The sequence below is a fragment of the Drosophila albomicans genome, chromosome X (assembly GCF_009650485.2).
Source record: "Drosophila albomicans strain 15112-1751.03 chromosome X, ASM965048v2, whole genome shotgun sequence".
Lineage (NCBI taxonomy): Eukaryota > Metazoa > Arthropoda > Insecta > Diptera > Drosophilidae > Drosophila > Drosophila albomicans.
In genome coordinates, this window is record NC_047627.2 from 17,104,268 (window position 1) to 17,124,829 (window position 20,562).

At 43.7% G+C, this 20,562-nt stretch overlaps 6 protein-coding genes across 8 annotated transcripts; 3 read left to right on the top strand and 3 right to left on the bottom strand.

Moving 5' to 3' along the window:
- Window positions 1-315: 315 nt before the first annotated feature.
- Window positions 316-3,524, bottom strand: LOC117578117 (uncharacterized protein C18orf19 homolog A). The gene is made up of 3 exons (XM_034263302.2): window positions 2,439-3,524; window positions 2,226-2,371; window positions 316-2,169 (listed from the first exon to the last, which is right to left on the bottom strand). Exons 1-3 carry the CDS (start codon window positions 2,951-2,953, stop codon window positions 2,021-2,023), a joined length of 810 nt encoding a protein of 269 aa, XP_034119193.1. The 5' UTR covers window positions 2,954-3,524; the 3' UTR covers window positions 316-2,020.
- A 195-nt stretch (window positions 3,525-3,719) lies between these two features.
- Window positions 3,720-6,282, top strand: LOC117578110 (lysine--tRNA ligase). 2 transcript variants are annotated; one of them, XM_034263294.2, is made up of 4 exons: window positions 3,720-3,902; window positions 4,270-4,936; window positions 5,011-5,958; window positions 6,025-6,282. In XM_034263294.2, the coding sequence occupies exons 1-4, from the start codon at window positions 3,871-3,873 to the stop codon at window positions 6,130-6,132; spliced, it is 1,755 nt and encodes a 584-aa protein (XP_034119185.1). In that variant the 5' UTR covers window positions 3,720-3,870; the 3' UTR covers window positions 6,133-6,282. The 2 variants fall into 2 exon arrangements, with proteins under 2 accessions (XP_034119185.1, XP_034119184.1); XM_034263293.2 differs by lacking the exon at window positions 3,720-3,902 and adding an exon at window positions 4,053-4,209.
- A 265-nt stretch (window positions 6,283-6,547) lies between these two features.
- LOC117578108 (probable histone-lysine N-methyltransferase CG1716) lies at window positions 6,548-13,343 on the bottom strand. The gene is made up of 5 exons (XM_034263285.2): window positions 13,164-13,343; window positions 8,692-13,097; window positions 7,232-8,271; window positions 7,011-7,167; window positions 6,548-6,795 (listed from the first exon to the last, which is right to left on the bottom strand). The coding sequence occupies exons 2-5, from the start codon at window positions 13,033-13,035 to the stop codon at window positions 6,631-6,633; spliced, it is 5,706 nt and encodes a 1,901-aa protein (XP_034119176.1). The 5' UTR covers window positions 13,036-13,097; window positions 13,164-13,343; the 3' UTR covers window positions 6,548-6,630.
- A 243-nt stretch (window positions 13,344-13,586) lies between these two features.
- LOC127565516 (selenoprotein BthD-like) lies at window positions 13,587-14,138 on the top strand. Its single transcript, XM_052004311.1, has 2 exons — window positions 13,587-13,599; window positions 13,759-14,138. The coding sequence occupies exons 1-2, from the start codon at window positions 13,587-13,589 to the stop codon at window positions 14,136-14,138; spliced, it is 393 nt and encodes a 130-aa protein (XP_051860271.1).
- A 528-nt stretch (window positions 14,139-14,666) lies between these two features.
- LOC117573380 (uncharacterized transmembrane protein DDB_G0289901) lies at window positions 14,667-17,444 on the bottom strand. Of its 2 annotated transcripts, none has more exons than XM_034256556.2 (2): window positions 16,801-17,444; window positions 14,667-16,741 (listed from the first exon to the last, which is right to left on the bottom strand). In XM_034256556.2, the coding sequence occupies exons 1-2, from the start codon at window positions 17,103-17,105 to the stop codon at window positions 15,625-15,627; spliced, it is 1,422 nt and encodes a 473-aa protein (XP_034112447.1). In that variant the 5' UTR covers window positions 17,106-17,444; the 3' UTR covers window positions 14,667-15,624. The 2 variants fall into 2 exon arrangements, with proteins under 2 accessions (XP_034112447.1, XP_034112436.1); XM_034256545.2 differs by having other exon boundaries at window positions 14,667-16,744.
- A 599-nt stretch (window positions 17,445-18,043) lies between these two features.
- On the top strand, window positions 18,044-20,409 carry LOC117570577 (uncharacterized protein F54F2.9). Its single transcript, XM_034252333.2, has 4 exons — window positions 18,044-18,157; window positions 18,211-18,900; window positions 18,963-19,170; window positions 19,234-20,409. Exons 2-4 carry the CDS (start codon window positions 18,212-18,214, stop codon window positions 19,906-19,908), a joined length of 1,572 nt encoding a protein of 523 aa, XP_034108224.1. The 5' UTR covers window positions 18,044-18,157; window position 18,211; the 3' UTR covers window positions 19,909-20,409.
- Window positions 20,410-20,562: the final 153 nt, after the last annotated feature.

Sequence of the window (20,562 nt, forward strand, 5' to 3'; positions counted from 1 at the left end):
AAGAATACAAAACAAAAAAACAAAAATTAATGCAACTAAGAGAGAACATTTGGCGTAAAGTGCAACAGAGGAATAAAAGAAACAAATTGAAGCTGCATTGTGAAACGTACTTATGATAAATGCTAGCAGTTAATTATAAAGAGAATATAAAAAACAAAACCAACTAAAATGGATGAGAATAGCACGAGAACACCAAAAAGAAAGAAAGAAAAAAAAAAACTAAACTAAACACATCATGGAATACCTTAAAAAAAATTACGTTTCAAATTTGTATTCTATTTGTTTTTATTTATTTGATTTTTTTTGTTTTATTTATATACCATCAAGCAATCCAATCCAAACTAGTCTCAAATTTACATTTCGTATCAGCATACGAAATACTTAATGGAGAACCTTGTTTAATATATATATATTTACATATAACTTTTTTGTTTGTTTTTTTTTCTATACATACTTATTTTAGTTAAAATATACTTATTTTCTGTGTAATCCGATTTTCGCCTTCCTTTCCCCGCACACATGCATATTTAAAAGTTGCCTACGAGAAACCCTAAATCTTTATGATTATAGTTTGTTGCCTATTTAATTTATATAATTTATTTATTTATTTATTGTATTGTATTTATGTAAATGATAAAACTTTATATGAGATGAACACCAATACAGAAACAGAGAGATCGAACTAAATATATGTGTACATAATGTAACTTGTTTCCAAGTGCGAGCAACAAACAATACACCTACCTACCTACATACTACTTACTACTATTAACTAAACCGATACACTCCCACACACTTACTCACACATACACAGATACACTGTCACACAGATACAAACAGACACGAGAGACACTCGCAACACACACTCAACTACACAGAGCATAACAACTAAAAACAAAACAACAAAACAAAAAAAGAACAAGACACATTGTTTATTTGTAAAAGAAGAAACAACTACTACTATATATATTTTTTCTGGCTTAACTATTAGTTACAATTATAATTGTTGGATATTTTACTAACGTTACAAACAAAACAAAAAATAAATAAAAACACAAAAACAAACAAAAAAATGATAACGAAATATAAAATGCAAAAACAAAATCGAATCACTTTGCGTTTTATTGTCATTCAATGATTTTCGGGACAAGCTGAACTTGGTGCGCAACGATATATTTTTAATAGGTCTCTTAATTTGGCCGTAGGATATTCAATTGTACTGTTAGTATCGGAGAAATTTATTATTTTGTGTTTTGGGACATTTTCACAATACCTATGCAAATAATTTTTGTGGCATACTTTGAGGCTGTGGCAATTCAGATCGTCAGTGCAACAACAAATAGATGGCGCCACTTCACAATTTATGTCTTTTGCGACAAATTGAAAGTACAGAATGTTTCTTCATTTTATACCGATCAGGTGATTTTTGTATTCATTTTTATTTTAGATAACTTTTTAAATTACATTTACAAAATATATATATAAGTATATACATGTTTATGTATGTATATATTTATATACTACACTTCTTGTTTGTATCGGAGGCTGCCCTATTCTGGTTGTGTGTGTGCGCAAAAATGTCTTGGTTATGTGTGTGTGAGTACGGTGCTCCTTTTTTGGCAGCCGGCAGCGGGCAACGGTTTCGTAACTAACACACAAGACCAACATAAACACAAAAACTATGCAAATTGATGGTATTACAAAATATATATATATATGTATGAAGTATGCTAGGATTATTGTTGTTGTTTACTTCCGATCTGGTGGCAATTGTTTCAACAATAGAGCGTCTAAGAGAGTCGAGAGTTTAATTTCAAAAAAGTTTGCTGGGGCGAGCGGGCTAACGAGTATGCACCAAAAAACAGCTTAACAGATAATACAACTAGCCAACTGAATTGTGCCGCATGGCAATGCAACAATTGCAACAGCAGACGATGATGCAGTTTGTTGTTGTTGTGACGAGGTGGTGTTATTTCGGCGCCCTAAGCCGGGCCACCGACGACGGCAAGATCGACAGCTATCATTTGTGATGCTCGTCTTTGTTGTGGCTCTTGGCGTTAGCACGCGTTGCCTTTGTGTCCTCATACATTTTGATCAATTGATTCTTGGTCGGCATCGGTTTGATATGTCCCCATTGTACAAGATATTTGATAGACACCGTGGTGCCGCCTGCGAATGCAAATAATAGATTTGTATTCCAATTAAGCCTTACGATGGCGACTTACCAAGCGTTACAGCATAGCGAATTGGCGTGGCCACTTTATAGCAGAGGTATGCAATGGCATAGTGACCCATATCAGAGCCTTGCACCTTCTCAATGATCGTCTCACTCAAATGCAAATACTGCAGCAGGGCTGGCACATCCACACCACTAAATGAAAAGATAGAAATATGGATGAACCATGTGGATAGTGGTGGAAAAAGTAATGCTATTTTACCTTTTGGACAAATAGTAGAAACCGCCGAACCAGCCAATTGACGTCAGCACATGCACTGGGATAAGCACATACCAATATTGTTTGTACATGTGCTTGAACTTGGCAAACAGACCCATGTTAGCTGCCTCGCCAAACAGTTCCGTTGAACTTGAACTGGGGGACGTCACAGTGGCCGTTGATGAGGATTTGGTCTCGGTTTTGCTCGCCGTCGAGCTGGATTGAACCGTTGACTTGGTGCTCAGTCGCGCATAGCTGCGATATTTGGCCAATAGCAGCGGTGACAATATTGTTGATGCAGGCCATGTTCCTGGTGTCGTTATCGCTGTCGCTGTCGTCGTCGTTGATTTGCATTTGCCGCCATTCAAATTGCCCAGCACACTGAGGCATCGTGGAGTTAATTGAAGACTGACTGTCGGGCTGTTGAGGCGCCTTAATAATCGCAAACAGACAATGCCGCTGCTGATTCCGCTGCTGCCACTTCCCAGGAATCGGGTTAGCAGTCCAACTGTCACCATGGCTTGGCTAATATGTAAGCTGCTTGCAATTTGTTATTAGTATTTTTTTTTTTTTTTTTTTGTATGGTGAATTGTATAATTCGTTTATGCCGTTTGATAACTATTCAAAATAACATTTACTTCGGTAGATTTGCTGGTTTCTTTGTTTTTCTACAAGCTTTGCTCAATCACTGTTTTATACAACCCGGCACAATTTCACCTGCTGATTGGAGATGTGTGCGTGATGCGTGACACGTGTCGCGTGCTACTGCAACAGCCTAAGATCGTGTAACCACCACATTTTCACTTTCCCGATCGCTTCAATTTTGTATATATTGCCCAATATAACACTACTGCATATGCCAATATGTTCACGCAATATGCGAATTTGGATTTTTTTTTTTTTGTTTATGTTAAATTTATATTTGTAAAAGATTTAGCTTAATCGACTTATTCCAAATAGACCTATATACCAAAATTATTTCTAATTGCTTGCAAATAAATATTATGCGTTATATGAACTGATAGTCATTATGTTAAATACAGACAACGAATGATTTTTTTTATTTTTTGACACATTTTTCACGCCTACTGAATTTCGCAAAATTTTTATAATTGCCATAATAATGATACGACAAAATTCGTGCTCTAACGATCCCCAGATTGCCAATGCCAAAACAAAGTTGCCAGACTGTGAAAGTAAAAGCTTCGCTCATACCAGCTGGCGCAACTAGTAGTGCACTGCACACATGTGTTAGGTCAAGTGTGTTGTGAGTGGCAACGCAGCAGTATCATACATTTATCGATATATTTTTTGTGTAGTAGTTCCATCGTTTCAATACGCTTCCTGTGCAGCGCATTCGAAATCTGGGTATTTGTTATTGCTTTTAGAGCTTTCTTTTCAAACGCCGCGAAATTGAAAGTATAGACCAAACAGCATGGCTGCTGCAACTGGTGAATTGTCGAAAAAGTAAGTAAATTGTCAACAAATTACAGCGATTTCTTGTTGTGTCGGTGCCCAACAAAAACGCAAAAGTACAAAGCTGTGCGAGTGAGGTTAAGTTGAACTGCTTCGTTGCTCATCGGTTGGCCGCCTGCAACTCCAATAAATTAAATAAAAAAAAACCCAAGAATAAAATGCTTTTGAGCTGCACGATGTGGACACGTTGCGCATTCAAGCAGATGTTGCAGCTGTCAGCAACAACAACAACAGCAGCGAAATTCAGATGCCACCACATGAGCGGCATTCAACTGGCGCCCAGCAAAGCCACAAAACTGTTGGTACCACAAACCAGTTAACTGAATTTCTAACTGTTGTTTTCCATTTTCGTTTACAGTGAGCTGAAGCGCCGCCTCAAGGCAGAACAGAAGGCCAAGGAGAAGGCCGAAAAGGATGCCACACGTTCGGCTGCCGCGCCAGAGGCTGGACAAAAGAAGAAAACGGCCGCTGAACTGGAGGAGGAGATCTCACCCAATGAGTATTTCAAGCTGCGCTCTACTGCAGTCGCTGAGTTGAAGCAAACGCCAGACAACCATCCGTATCCACACAAATTCCATGTGAGCATCTCGCTGGAAAACTTCATTGCCCAATACAATGAGCTCAAGGATGGCGAAACGCTGGATCAGGTCAATTTAAGTGTGGCCGGACGCATTCATGCCATACGCGAATCTGGAGCCAAGCTCATCTTTTATGATTTGCGTGGCGAAGGAGTCAAACTGCAGGTGATGGCCAGCGCCAAGTCTTATAAGAGTGAATCGGCATTTGAGCTCGACACCGCTAAGTTGCGACGTGGTGATATCATTGGCGTTAACGGACATCCCGGCAAAACCAAGAAGGGTGAACTGTCTATTATGCCCACGGAACTGAAACTGTTGTCGCCATGTCTGCACATGCTGCCACATCTGCACTTTGGGCTTAAGGATAAGGAGACTCGCTATCGTCAGCGCTATCTGGACTTGATTCTCAACAACAAAGTGCGCGAAACCTTCCAGATTCGTGCCAAGGTAAGCGTCATTTTTATAATGTGATATTACGGCAAAGTTTACTATATATCAATTTATGCAACGTATCTTTGTAGATAATATCGTTTGTGCGTCAATTTTTGGATCGCTTGGGCTTCCTGGAGATTGAAACGCCCATGATGAACATGATTGCGGGCGGTGCAACGGCCAAGCCATTTGTCACACATCACAACGAACTCAAAATGGATCTTTTTATGCGCATTGCGCCCGAGTTGTATCATAAGATGCTCGTCGTTGGTGGCCTCGATCGTGTTTATGAGATTGGTCGTCAGTTCCGTAATGAGGGCATCGATCTAACACACAATCCCGAGTTTACCACATGTGAATTCTATATGGCTTATGCTGATTACTCCGATCTCATTGAGATCACTGAACAAATGATATCGGGCATGGTTAAGGCCATTCATGGATCCTACAAAATCAAATACCATCCCGATGGACCCGATGGTGTCGAACAGGAGCTGGACTTCACGCCACCCTTCAAGCGTGTCTCCATGATCCAAACGCTTGAAGAGAAGCTGCAGGTCAAATTCCCAGCAGCCGATACATTCAATAGCGCTGCCACCAATGAGTTTCTGTCGCAGCTGTGCATCAAACATCAGGTGGAATGCCCGGCGCCACGTACCACGGCTCGTTTGCTGGACAAACTGGTAGGGGATTTCATTGAGGAGACATGTATTAATCCCACATTCATTTGTGAGCATCCTCAAATCATGTCCCCGCTGGCCAAATACCATCGCAGTGTGCCCGGCCTGACCGAGCGTTTTGAGCTGTTCGTGGCCAAGAAGGAAGTGTGCAACGCGTATACAGAGTTGAACGATCCGGTTGTGCAGCGCGAACGCTTTGAGCAGCAGGCCAGCGATAAGGCTGCCGGCGATGATGAAGCCCAAATGGTCGACGAGAACTTCTGTACGGCCCTCGAGTATGGCTTGCCACCCACTGGCGGCTGGGGCATGGGCATCGATCGTTTGACCATGTTCCTTACCGACTCTAACAACATCAAGGTTTGTTCTCTCTGCTTTGTTAGTCTTTTGATCCGTGCTAATAAGAGATTTTTAATTGCTTTGCAGGAGGTACTGCTGTTCCCGGCGATGAAACCCGAGGATGCCAATCGCACACCATCAGCAGCAGCAACAGCAGCCGAAGCTCAACCAACAGCAGCTGCTACTCAGAAGTAGGACAACTAGACAGGATAGGACAGGACAGGACAACACGAGTCTCCCGACACAATAGTCATGTGTTGTGTGTGTACGTTAAATTATTTGATTTCAATAAAAAGAGAAAAACATTTTCTTGGATCAGTTACCACTTCAAAAATGATTTCATATATTTTTAATATTTATACTTTCTGTTGTTCTTTTCACTCTCGTTATTGTTGATCTCTCAACAAAATATAAATAAGCTCCATTCCTTCTTCAATCAAATACAAATAAAATAACAAAAAAAAAGTGATAAATTAACTCAAAACTTCTATTCACATTGCAATACCCAATTTGGTGGGTAAAAAGCCCACTTAAAATCTAAACCTAAGTCTTAAAATGAATGTAATTTGATTCTTTTGGTAGTTAATGCGATAAATCTTCTGCTTTTTTGCTGTATACTATACTGCTGTTGATCTGTCCTCGTAGTATGTTCAGTGTTGAGACTCGATTACTACTAGACTATTAGGCTGGCAATTAATAGTCTAGCTCAGTCTCTGGCCTCTCGTAAATGCGCCCCTTTTGGCGCATGTATTGCTTAATAAATTCGTAGGACTTGTACTTAACTGAATCCGAGTATATCATCGGATTCCCGGTGCTGTCGCAGCAGCGCATCTCTTTGGTGGTTATATGTTGGCTTAGCTGCAATTAAATCAATAAGAAACAAATTAGTTGCATGGAAAGCATTTGTATTTGAATTACAAAATGAAATGCACATGTGTTCAAGATCCAGTTCGTTTACTGAATCATTTAAATACCAAAGATTCGAACGTGCTTGAGCACAATTGCTTTCATAAAAAGGAAATATAAAGATTATTTACATACTAATCTCTAAACAACACATATCTTAAACTTACGCGTTTGATGAGATATTTGTAGTCGTCGTCACTGGTGATGCGTCCCAGTTGGCAGCTTTCTTTGCGAAAGGGGCGGAGATACTCGGCTACCAGACCGCTGATCGTAGAGCGAAACTTTTCACACGCCTCGCGTCCACTGGCGGTGCTGCTCAGTGGCCTGCAAAGAAAATAGTTATAGTGGAAATCAATTGTCAACCACTGCACATACTACATTTACTCACTCTCTGCGTTTCTTTTCGCGATCGCGATCGCAATGCTTTGGCTGGCTCTCGGGCAACTTGCGCTTCATGCTGCCATCGTGGTCGTAGCAGGCTTGTGGAAGCGGAGGCATGGGAAGCTTACTGATGGTGCTCAGCGTTAGAGTTTTGCTGCAGCTGGGACTCGACTCGGCAAGGCTCAGGTGAGGGATTAGTTTGAGCTGCTCATTTGCCGGCAACTCCTTTAAGCCGTTGCTGCTGGAAATGGGAGGATTCAGCGTCAGTTGCGGAGGTTTCAAATTGCCACTGACTTTCTCATATCTATTGCTATTGAATTGCTGCTGATTGTCTACGGCATTGTGATAGTCTTCCTTGTGACGTCGTATAATCTCCTTGTTCTCCTTATACTTGTGTGCCTCCGGCTGACTATGCACACGTTCCACCTCAGGCACCGGGCTGATCGTGCGCACGCTGACGAGACGCTCAAGGCGCATTTGATGGCGCTCCTTGGTTTTTACATCGATATAATTGGCCAGCTGCTGTTCATTCATGTTGCTCACAAGCTTGTCATCAATAGCGACTAAATCATCGTGATCATTCACACTCTCCTGATTCACGCTCGACTTATTGTTTATTGTTGTCGTCGTCGTCGACGGCAGCTCGTCATCCTCGACCAGCCTTTGTTTGCGCTGCTCGGCATTTGGTGGCTCCCATTGAGGTACACGATCCCGCAGATGATAGTAGTAGATGCTCCCATCGGGGGTCATACTCCACGTCCAAGACAGCGGCAGTGGCTCCACTTCAGGCGGCAGTCTGTATTCCATCGTAGACGAATTGTTTGCCCCTGCTAGCACCTCATCCTCACTGTTGACGGCATCTCCGAGGCGTTTTGGTGTGGCTACCGGTTCGTCGTAGCTATTGTACCACTGCCTGGTCTCGATGTTCTGATAGAATGGCAACTGTTTGGGCTCTGTGTTGAGATCGGCACCAAAGAATTCGCAACGCATCTCATGTTCACGGCGCTCGTCCTTGAATTCCCGCTTTTGCGCCTCATCTTTCGCCACCTGTCAAGAAAGGGAAAGCCGACGTGAGTCTAAGTTGACGTTACGAAAAAATCCGAGGCTGCATAACCAAATTTAACAACAGATCGTGCAATAAGGTTAAGATAAGCTCTATGGATCCATTTGGAAATTACTGTAGTCCTCCTTAATATCTTATAAAACCAAATCCATTTTTTTAATTCCAATTTAAGGACTTTCGAGCTAAGTTTTTTAAGCGGCAACTAATTAGAGAATTACGAGTTCCTTATCTTATAAAATGTTAAAATTAATAAATAACATTTGTAACGAATTACAGTGTTAAATACTCAATAACATTTACTGTCGAACTTTGTACGAGATTTTTAAAGAAAAATATTTATATTTCGGGTGTTTACTATCGATGATTTCGAACAAAACTATCGACTATCGGAGACATGTACTCACCTTGCGTTCAAAGAGTGAACGTCGCAGCTCCTTGGACATGGTGCAGTTGTTTCTTGGGTCGCAGCGACGTCTGGCCTCCGATTTAGCCAAGTTGTTACCCTCGATCATGCCATTGCTTGAATTGGAATTGCTGCTGAGACGTGGCGACGGCTTAGCCTGCTTATCGTAGCGACTGCTGTTGGGCTGTTGGTCACGACGAAAGCGATCCTGACGATAGGGATCACTGCTGAACGTGGCACAGGCGCCGGCGCTGTTGCTATGCGAATCCTCCAGCGCTGTGGTCACATGGCCATCGGCAGCACGCTCATGCTCCTTCATCTGCTCGATACGTTCGCGTTTCGGTATGCGAAAGACTTCTGGCAAAGCGCTCCACTTGACCAGGAGCTGGCTGGCAACAGTGTCACCCCCATCATCGCTGTTCCACGACTGCACGCTCTGATAGACACGACTGTCATTCAACATGGTGCGATTGGAAATGGGCAATGCATCGAGGGCAACGAGCAGCGCTGTACGCAGCTGAGCATCGTGACCATGCTGACTGTCGCTGATCCAGGCGTACAGCAAACGCAGGCCGTGGTAGTCGAGGAAGAGACGACGACATGGTAGCTCGCCGCCAGCGAGCAGCTGCAGCAGTTGGAGGCGCGTCGTCTGCAGCTTGGCACGCACCATGCAACGCGAGAAGCGCAAAGTGTCCGCTTGGTTCTTGAGGCCGCTGCGACGCAACAGCGACAGCTGCTCGAGCACATCGGGATCTTCGGCATTTCGCTGCTTCGCTGCGATGGCAACAGCAGTCGTCGGACGCAGCCAGCGACCGGCCTTGTATTCGCGATCCTTCGGCTTGATGCGCGACTTGCGCAATTGCTTCGTTGGCTTCGTGCGTAACTTGTTGCTGCTGTTGTTCTTGGAAAGCAGCAGCAACTTTGATTTGTGGGCCACTTTGTCTATCTCCCTATCCTCGACACTGTCGCTCTCCTGCTCCTGCTCCTCTTCATCTTCCTGCTCTGGCTCCTCGTCCTCGACCAGCTGCTCGCCCTCATCAGCCTCAGTGTCGGGTTCGCCACCAATCCAGCCACGACAATTGTCCGCCTCACAGTAACAGCGCTGTGCATCGCGTCCATAGCGTTGATACTGATAATCAAAGGTGATCTCTTCGCCCGACTCAATTCGTTTCACGCTAAAGAAGCCAATGCGCAGCTCACCATTCACCGTCCACTTTTGGGTCTCCGCATTCGGATCGCAGCTGTGATTAATGTAACGCGATATATTCCCCTTAGCGGTGGCATCGATAATCGCCTCGCCACGGAGCGCCATAAAGTAATAATGTCGATTGCGATCCAGCGAATACGAATGCTGCCGTCGCTCAAACTCCTCGCTATCGATCACCTCGCCCACATACTCCATGATGAATTCACCGGGCGGTATGGTCAATTCCGCCGTGATGCCGCAACCCTTTTTCTCGGTGCGAAAGACACGACATGGCCAGCATTGATGGAGCTGAAAGCGTTTGTTGGTACAGCGACGTCCATTAGAGCAGAGTGGTCCACACTCGATCATAAGCATGCGATTTATGCATCCATTGCCACAGCATTGATGATCATCCAGCAGCGCATCCTCGCAATCGCATTGCATCTCCGCATTCTCCTCGCTCACCTGCCGGGCACATCGATAGTAATTGTCGCGCAGCAACTGAAATGTGCTCAAGCCCTCGTCACGCATAAACTTCGCATTGACGACATCCATCTCCGCCAGCTGCGCCAGCTGTTCGGCCATGCTAAGTGCTGGCGCCGCTTCACAGGATTCCCCGCTCAAGCGCACAGTCGGCACCGTTGGTTTCTTGCGCTTGATGCGATGCGAGCGTCGCACAGCACCTGTCGCCAATGAGCTGTCGGTCAGCGAGTCATTGTCCTGCGGCGAATTGATTGGTGTTGTGGCGGGCGTCTCTATGTTGGCCACATGCTGCGCAAGCTCATTTGTTTTCTCCTGCTTCACAAACTTCGATGATTCCTCGGCATCCAGCTCGGTTGTGGGCGTGGGCAGTCCGGTATTAGCCTCCGACTCCGACAGCGTCTCATCACCGATTCTCTCATCTTTCTCTGCTCTTATGCATTTCCGGTGTGCCTTTGAACGCCTCACCTTGCTGCCCTTGCATTTGCTGTGCAACTGCGTGGGCGTCTCTGGAGGAGTCGGCGTTGTTATGCAGCTATTTTGATTGTCGGATTTAGTTTTGATGCTATCTGGTTCTTCTGTATTTTTGAAATCTATATTGTTCTTCGTCTTGTCTGGTTTTTGACTGGCATCTTCCTCTTTTAAATGGAGACCAGTGAGAATAGTCTCAGCTGGCTCCAGTTTAATTAGTGTAGCCTCTACCGTCGGCAACTCCTCTGTGGCAACGGTAATTGTAGTCCGCAGCTCTTGTGTTGAATATTCATATGTTGCTTGGAGAGAATCATCTGCTACTTGATGAGTATCATCTGCTGCTTGCTGAGTATAATCTGCTGCTTGCCGAGAATCATCTGCTGCTTGCCGAGAATCATCTACTGTTTGCTGAGAATCACTTCTTACTTGCTGAAAATCATCTGCTGCTTGCCGAGAATCATCTACTGCTTGGAGAGAATCATCTGTTGCTTGATGAGAATCTTCTGCTGCCTGCTGAGAGTTATCTGCTGCTTGCTGAGTATAATCTGCTGCTTGCCGAAAATCATCTGCTGCTTGCTGAGAATCATCTGCTGCTTGGAGAGAATCATCTGCTGCTTGCTGAGCATCATCTGCTGCTTGCTGAGCATCATCTGCTGCTTGCTGAGCATCATCTGCTGCTTGCTGAGCATCATTTGCTGCTTGCTGAGCATCATTTGCTGCTTGCTGAGCATCATCTTCTGCCTCCAACGCTGGAATGCAAGGAGCTGAAGTGATAGGAACATCAGCATTTTTTATCAGCTCCAGTGCTGCGGTGCACTTTGCCTCTATCTCTATCTCAATCGCATTCACCTCCTGGCACACTTTCTCCTCCTCATCATTGGGCTTTGGAACTTTAGGTAATGTTGTTGTCATTTCAATTACATGCTCTGCACTTTCCTTATTGTCGTCCTGTACATTGTCCCATTGAATCGTTCGCTCAGACACTTCGTTCTTATTACTATCATCATCATCTTCATTATTAGTCAAGTTTATCGAGAGATCATTGTTGTGGCTTTTTTGAAGCGTTGAATTCTGTAGCTCAGTCTTTTGAATACTTTGCGTACTCTTTGCCGCAATCTGGGCAAAGGTCTCCTCCAGTGTCAGCTTCTTGTCCAAGTTGTCGAAATTGAAGCGTTTGCTACGTCTTTTTGTTAAGTGTTTATCCTCATACTTCATTTGTTGTATCACCAACTGTTGCTTGTCATTTTTGGTTAGGATTTGTTCAGCCTCTACTGTCTTTGCTTCTGTTGCTTGCTCCTCTGCTAGTTGGTGTTCCCGTGAACTGGAATCGTCGTTACTATCTACTGTCATTTCAGTCTTAGTCTTAACACTATCAATATTAGCATCAGTCTCTGGCTGTATTTTCGGTTTGTTTAACTTATTATCCAATTCAATTGACTCCTTCCTGTCATCCTCCTTTTTATTCTTTTGCTGTGCCACCATGGCCTTCTGCCATTGTGGCTTTTCGTTGCATCCCTCGCTTAGAGGAAACGTCATGCGTTTGATTAATACGCGCAGCTTTCGCCTGGGCTCGCAACATGAAGTCTTTCCTGCATCCTCCGCTAAGAAGCTTGTCGTCGAATTCGTTTCCGAGTCCACATTATTGCTGTTGTAACGTGCCGTTGCCGCCTTGCCAATGTCACTGAGTGCTACATCCTTGAGCCGCACCCGCGGCTGCTTGCCGGCTTTTACATTGCGTGGAAGGGATTGACCTTTCTTGCCCACACTCTGAAGCTCGATTAAGAATTGATCAATTGAATGTTCATCGATCGCCCTAATTGGAAGATTGTTAGATGTTATCGATTTCAATTCATTAATCGCATCGATACCAGCAGTTGTTATTGCATGTTTATCGACCGATTCTACTGGACAATTGTTGGCTGTTTTTGATATTGCATCAATAATTTGTGTTTTGTGGTTTTTGCGATTTTTCTTGAGCAAATCGCGCACATCGAATTTTATAGTTTTTTTACGCGCACTGCGCCGATACTGCTTCGATGCTGGCGAAACACCGTCCACTTCAGCGTCCTCCATACCCATTTCCTCCAACAGTTTCACAGTCTCATTTTCCTCACCGTTCGGCGCGTTATTCTTGTTGGAATGTTGCTTCAGACGTTTGCGGGGCTTTGGAGACGGCGCCGCAGGTGGCAGCTCTTCTGGGCCGTCCATTGACTTGCATTGGAGGCCAATAACAACGTGTCTCCTCCACGAGAAATTTCGCCTGCACGAGTCTACAATTTGGGCGATTTATGAATGAAATCCACTTCTTATAGAATTCGCCACATTATATTACTCACTTTTATGCGATATTTCAATCTCTAAAAGGGTAATTGCTTCTTTTCTCTCATTTGTCTATTTAAATTTGGATGCATTTATCTAAAACCTATTTTTCACTTAAGAAAAGCGATAGCAAACAAACAGTGCTGCCAGATGTTTTTCAGCTTCATTTACATGTAATTGCAGTCCAAGAACAGCTGTTGCTTATCGATAAATTTTACAATTGGTTATTTAATTAAATCCAATAATTCATATTTAAAAGGTACTTATACATACATATATAGATATACTAAAGTATATATATTTTAAAATTCGATATCGGCCCGCAAAGAGTGTATATTGAGTGTTGTTATCGATATTCCAATCGAAGTTGAGCTGAGCTCATTTACTGCGCGCTATTTTATTTCAAAGTTTAGTTCACATTTGCATATTCGTAGCAAACGATGCCCCCAAAACGTAATAAAGCTGCAGCCACTCGTGTAAGTAATTAATAAGTATATTCCATTTATTTCATTATAAATTTTTTGCCTCAGGCAAAACCACAACCAGAGGAGGCTGTCGCTCTGGATCCCGATAAACCTGTACTCTACATCGAACACTGTCGCTCTTGACGAGTCTTTCGTCGCCGCGCCGAGGAGTTGCATGAGGCATTGCAAACACGTCTGCAAGATGCCGGCCAGCAGTTCCAACTCCAGTTGCAGCTTAACGCTCTGGGGCCTCCGAGACGCGGTGCCTTCGAGCTATCCTTCGCCATCCAACCCACAACAGTTGTGAGCGAGCAGCGTCCGCTTTGGTCTGGTCTAAAGCGTACGCCACGCGCTCAAAAGTTTCCCGATCCGGATGCCATGTGTCAACAAATCATTGAAGCTTACGAGGAGCTAGCAAAACATAAGACGAACAAGCGCAAGCGTGAATCCAACACATCCCCGTCAAGCTCGCCAACCACAGCACCATCCACATCCACATCAGCGAAACGCCGTAAGAAGGAAAAGTAAAAGTATGAACATTATTGATATTTTGTCAACCATAGTGCCATATGATCATTGAATGGTAAATCCCCAACGGGAACTGTTCATTGTGAAACTTATCTTGCCTTGGTTGACAGAATAATTTACTATATCAAATAAAATCGATGTTCTTCGCAATTTTCAGAAGATTTCACTAGATTTTGCTAATAATTCTAATTATATCTAATAAAACATCATATTTGGGTACAATTTTTGCCTTTTCAATTAAAAAACAAACATTATGATCGATTGAAAAAAGTATTTTTTTTTATAATTTCGAGTTTTATATATACAATAAATAGCTCTTTATCATAAAAATGTTTTGTGTTTTTATTTTCAGCCAAGTTTGGTGGTTAGTCTACATATACATACATACAATATTGTATATATAGTCCAGATCTAAGTAATTGTAAAAATTTTTGTATAAAAGCGTTTCCAAACATGTTGTAATTCTTTTCTTTTTTTCGTTTTTCATTTTTATTAGAATTTTGTCTTTGATCTTCAAAATGTACACAGTTTTGTATTTTTTTTATTATTTTGTATTTCAGCTCTCTCTCTCGTTTTCCATAAGAAACTTACTACTCCTAGAGAAAAAATTTTGGTTTACGAAATCTTTTAGTTTTTTTGTATTCTTTTGTTTTTTGATTTTTTTTTTGTTTTTTTATGTTTTTTCTATTGTATTTCGCGCTGGACTTGGACTGGAACCCTAAAACCCTACCACACTTCCTAAGAATACATTACGCCAATGGATTTAAAAAAAAAAAATTTCAACTAAATATAAATTAAATAAACTGCAACTACAATAGAGGAAGAAATAGATGAAACATAATCAAGAAATTGGAAAAATTTTGAAATATTTTAAATGTGGCGGCAATGAAAGAAAAACCGTTAAGAGGTTGCGAGTAAATTGGACGCATTTGCGATTAAGTAAAGTTGCTGCATATGTTAATATATATATCTATATATATATATTAGATATATATGTGTCTGTGTTTATACTTTAGATAAGATCAACAATCAATTGGCTATGGGAACGTACAATTAGATGAATAGGCGACAGAGTTTTTGCTTTGTTGTGTTTACCAGTAGAATTACTTAGAATTTATCTATGCCTGGCCTGGCCTGCTTGGATGTGTTGTGCTTGTTGCAAGTTAGGTTTTGGTTTTTTTTTTGTTTTCTTTTTTAATTAATGTGCTGGGGGTTTGTGGTTTTTGGGGTGGGGGTCGTTTGCATAAGGAACTAATAAACTAAGCCTTAAACTAACTTTAAATTACATATTATGTATGTTTGCAAAAAATATATAGATAGTAATCACCGTTAAAGAAACGAATGCAATAAACAGATACGTAGTTATACATTATAGTTTGGTAGGTAGATAGATTGATGAAAGGTCTAGCTTGGTTGGTTGGTTGGTTGCTTAGTTGGTTGATTGGCAGGTTGCTTCTGTAGGTGCCACCTACTGTTGCTGATGATGTTACAGATACTTGCGATAATTGCGCAAATGTGCGTTGCCATCCTCGCCAGCAACGCCGCTTACACCGACACCTACAGCAGCAGCAGCACTCTCAAACGATGGCGGCTCATTAACCAGGCCCGGACTGGGCGGATCACATGTATTGCTGCTGCTGTTGGGCATGCCACTCGCACCACCTCCGGCACCGCCACCAACACCACCACCGCTAGACGTTGTGCCGCTTGACATTGTGCCAGCCTTGTTGTTGGCACGTCGTCGCCCTCGTGTGCCGCCTGCCACACGAGATCGGCGGCCGCTGCTACCACCACCACCGCCGCCGCCACTATTGGCGGCTGATGAGCCGCCTCCGCTGCCACCGCCTAGTTCGCCCGCCTCGATGGCATCCAGTGAGGCATCGAGCGCGGCATCTGTGGTCGCGATACGCGTTCGTGTCGCTGCGCTGCGTCGTCGGGCCGCGCTGCTGTTGCCAGCGCTGGACGTGTCGCCGCTAGTGTGTGTTGTTGCGGCCCGTTTTCCGGGGCGTCGCTTGCGTCGCTTCTTGTTGCCATAGCGCGGATCATAGTCGTATTCATCGTCGGCCGGTGATTTTGGTTCCTCCAGTGAGTCCACATCGTTCATGTCCATTTCATCGTAGAACCACTCCTTGGGCAGCTCATCCTTTGATGATTGTTGGTGGTGCTGCTGCTGTTGTTGTTGGGTTTGCAATTGACTATCCTTGCTGTCGGAAGTGTCGCCGCCGGCGGCGCCTAGCGAGCATGATTCCTCCATACTGAATGCACCATTAAAGTCATGCGTTGTATCGCTATGCAACGTGCTCAGCACTGTTGGCGTTGTCGATGTGCCGCCGCCGCCGCCACCGCCGCCTGCTCCTCCTCCACCACTGCCTCCTGTCAGCATGTTGAGACTCAGCGTTGAGCTGCTGCTGTTGGCACCGCTAGCAATGCTGCCAATGCTGCCAGCAATGCCTAAGCCAGTGATGCCAACGCCGCCAATATTAATGCCGCTGGCCACCAATGCTTCATGCTCTTTGCGCAGCGCCTGAAACGGACGCTCGGGAAACCTATTGTTGTTGTTGTTGTTATGGTTATGGTGATTATGATTGTGGTTGTTGTGTGTGCTGCTGCAACATTAAAGAGTATAAGTATGTGATGAACGATAATCGTTTGGATCACTTACCTGTACATTTTGGACAAATATTGACGACGACTCTTGCGCCATCGTGTCGCGGGATACGTGTAGATTTGGCCCTGACGAAAGCCCGGCATTCGTTGTCGCTTGTCCATAAACAGCTGCGAATGGTTTTGCGCAACTCCCGTCTGCGGATCGAGGAACGGCAAGCGCAATCGCCGCTCGATACAGAGGCGTGTATTGAAGTTGGCGCTGTATTCGATCGTTTCGCGATAGCTCACATCTTTCAAGAAGTTCTCGATCTTCGCCAGATTTGGCATTGACACGATTTGTATATTGACGGCCGAAGACATGGTTCCAGTTCCCGTTGTAGTTTCCGTTCCCCTTGTGTTTCCTTCCGTATAGCAGCGCTTCGTTTTTTGCCCCTTCCCCACAACCCCCGTTTATTGTTATCTCTGCTCGCTGCTTGATGATGTGCGAGGCAAAACACTTAATCCATTTAAAACCAGCCCCAGCGGCTAGCGCTGTCTTGACGGCGCGCCGCTGCTGCTTGCGTTGACTTTTCTAGTTTTGTTTCTTATCTCTATTCGCCTGCTTTTTCACACCCGCTTTCACTGTTTTCGTCTTTTGCAAATCTTTTATAGCGCTAGCTAGGTTGGTTGGTTGTGTGCAGTGGCGACAGTGTGACCGTTAACAAATCTAGCTAGCATACCGCAGCTGTATACCGCAATATATACTGCAAATTGAAAACAGTTTGAATTTCTGTGCGCTCTTGCTTTTTTAACCTTTGTTGCAATCAATAACGAGTTTTTTTTATTTAAATAACCTTTTTGTTTAAAAAATGGTTTGCACATTGCATTAAAAAAAAATATATACCACATTTATAACTTGACAGCCGCTTTTGGCATTTTGTTTCTTCCAGCCCTTCAAATTCAGAGGTGTATTTGCGTTAATCGTTATTTGTAGGTTTAATTTTGTATTTAATTATTTACAATATAAATAACAATATAATTCTATTTTCAACTATAGCTACAGAGGCATATTAAACTTGGCTTTGTTAGCAATGCACATACATATAATAAGCTAGATAAGATTTACAACATTTTTGAATTGATTTTTTAAGATTACATTTTGCATTTATTTTTAAATATAAACTTGATGAAAAGCTGTTTGTAAAAAATAATAATAAAAAAGAATAATTAAATAATAAATCAAAAATCTCGCAAGCATTCCCTGGATTCCCCTTGATATGGCAACACTGTGCCGCACATTGTTTTTGTTTACTGCTGACGTTGCCACTTTTGACGTTGACAGTTCGCGTTTCTCGTGCGTGCGTGTGCGGGTTTGCCCCTGTGTGTGAGTTTGTGTGTGCGTGCGGTGGTCTCAACCGCTCATCGGTCGCAAGGTTGGTTTCAGTCAATTTTGTGTTGTTGATAGTTTTACAATAAATCTGAGAAGAATGCAATTGCATGCCGTGACCATTGGATACGGCATCCTGCTGTTGCTGTTATGCGCTGTGGGCCCAACGACAGCCTGGCACTCCGAGGAGCTGGAAATCTTCGATTTGGTGGAGGAGGTCAATCGCAATTTCTACGAGTTTATGGGCATCAATCAGAATGCCACGAATAGTGAGATAAAACGCGCCTTTCGCAGTCTCTCCATAGTGCTGCATCCCGACAAGAATCCTGCCGAAGATGCGAACATACAGTTTCGCAATCTCGTCTCCATCTACGAGGTGCTGAAGGATGGGTCCAAACGTGAGAAATATGATAAAGTATTGCGCGACGGTATGCCCAACTGGAAGTCCGCTTTATACTATTATCGTCGCATGCGCAAGATTGGTCTGTATGAGGGCGCTTTCATCTTGTTCCTCATCATCACGGTGGGGCAATATTTGTTCGCTTGGGCTGCGTATCTAGAAAAGAAATACACCGCGGAACAGGTGTTTGGCAGCAAACTGAAGAAGCTGCAGAAACGCAACAAGGCCATCGATATGGATGTAATACTCAGTGAGATACCTATACCATCGCTGCTCAACACGTTGCCCATTCAAATCCCTATGGCGATTTGGCATTTGCCGAGTACGATTAAGAATGCCTTTAGCAAGGCCAACGAGCTGAAGGAATTGGCGCTTGAGAAGCGGAGACAGTAAGCATATTCGCTTAATTTTATGTAAAAACGGTCTCCTAACCAAATCTCTTTCGTTGCAGGGAACTGGAGGCAGCGCGTCGACAGGAAGAGCTAGAACGTGAGGCCGAGGAGCAAGTGCGTCTACGTAAGGAGCACAAGGAGAATTTGCGTAAGCGTAAGCAGAACTCTAAAGCGCCCGAGAAGACGGCGGAAGAGTTGCGTGGCTACTCACAGATTCAGGCACGCGAACTCACCGACGAGGATGCCATACGTCCCGCCTCCCAAAAGGTTTCCTCTACCACAAAAGCAGTTCAATTTGTTTGCTAAATTCTTATATTGTATATTTTGTAGAGCACTGTCAGCGGCGGCTTTTGGACTGACGAAGATCTCACAGAGCTCATACGCCTGGTGAAAAAGTATCCTGGTGGCGCCGGCAGTCGTTGGAACACCATTGCCGAGGCCATGAATCGCAGTGTGCAAGAGGTCACGTTCATGGCTGCTAAGATGAAGGAGAATGGCTATCGCATTCCTGGCCAAACCGACAGCGTTGCCGAGAACATTGTGCAGGATGCACAGCAAGCGGTGCGCAAGGAGAAGGTGAAAAGCACAAGCAGCAATCCAACGTCAAGTGAGAAGAGCATGTTGATACCGGAGACTAACTGGACACAGGAGCAGCAGCGTGCACTGGAGGCGGCGATTGTCAAGTATCGCAAGAACGCAGGTGGCGATCGTTGGCAAAAGATTGCGAATAGCGTGCCTGAGAAGAGCAAAGAGGAGTGCTTGGTGCGCTACAAATACTTGTGCGAGCTGGTCAAGACGCAGAAGAAGGCAGAGGAGGAGGAGGAAGAGGCGGCCGCCGCAGAAGCGACTGTCGAGACAGTCGAGGATGTAGTGGTGGAGGAAGAGGAGGAGACTCCTGCTCCAGCGCCAGCTAAGAAGCTGAGCAAACGCGAGCAACGGCGACGCAAACGTGACATGTCCACCGATGAGGACTCCGATGATGCATATCAGTATGAGATTAGTTAGTCCCTATACTTCAATCCACTAGATGCCCACTTGACACATACACTACACACACACACACACACACACACACACACACACACACACACACACACACACACACACACACACTTTTTGCCAAACCAACAAAAACGTAACTAGCATCATTTTTGTGTAAGAGCGAGATGGCGTATCATTGACTGCGAGCGAGATAGCAACAACAACAAAACGCTCGTTCGTGGGCTCGTTTTTCTCATCAAATTTTTGTACAAATTTAGCACAAGTTGAGTTCAGTTCAGTAGTTTTTGTTTATGATTCTTTTGTTTCACTCAAGATTTAGCAATACAATTTAATACATACATTTTTGTGGCTCAAACAACTCCAATGTAATAACGACTTAGTTGCTCCGTCGAAATGGCAAGCGCTTGTTTCACATATTTTGTACATAAATGTATTTTTAATTATACTATATCATAGTTCTCTTTGTTAAGTAAAGATTATAATAAAAACAAATCAACATCAAGACCATAACATTATTTCATTTTATATTTTCTAATCTTAGCGCTCACGAAATTTATCGATTGCTTCTTTTCGTGCAGAGTTGCCAGATATTGCGGTCGGGCGCGCAATTCAAATTGCAAACTCCCTACGGAAAATGAAACCATACATTGCTTCTTG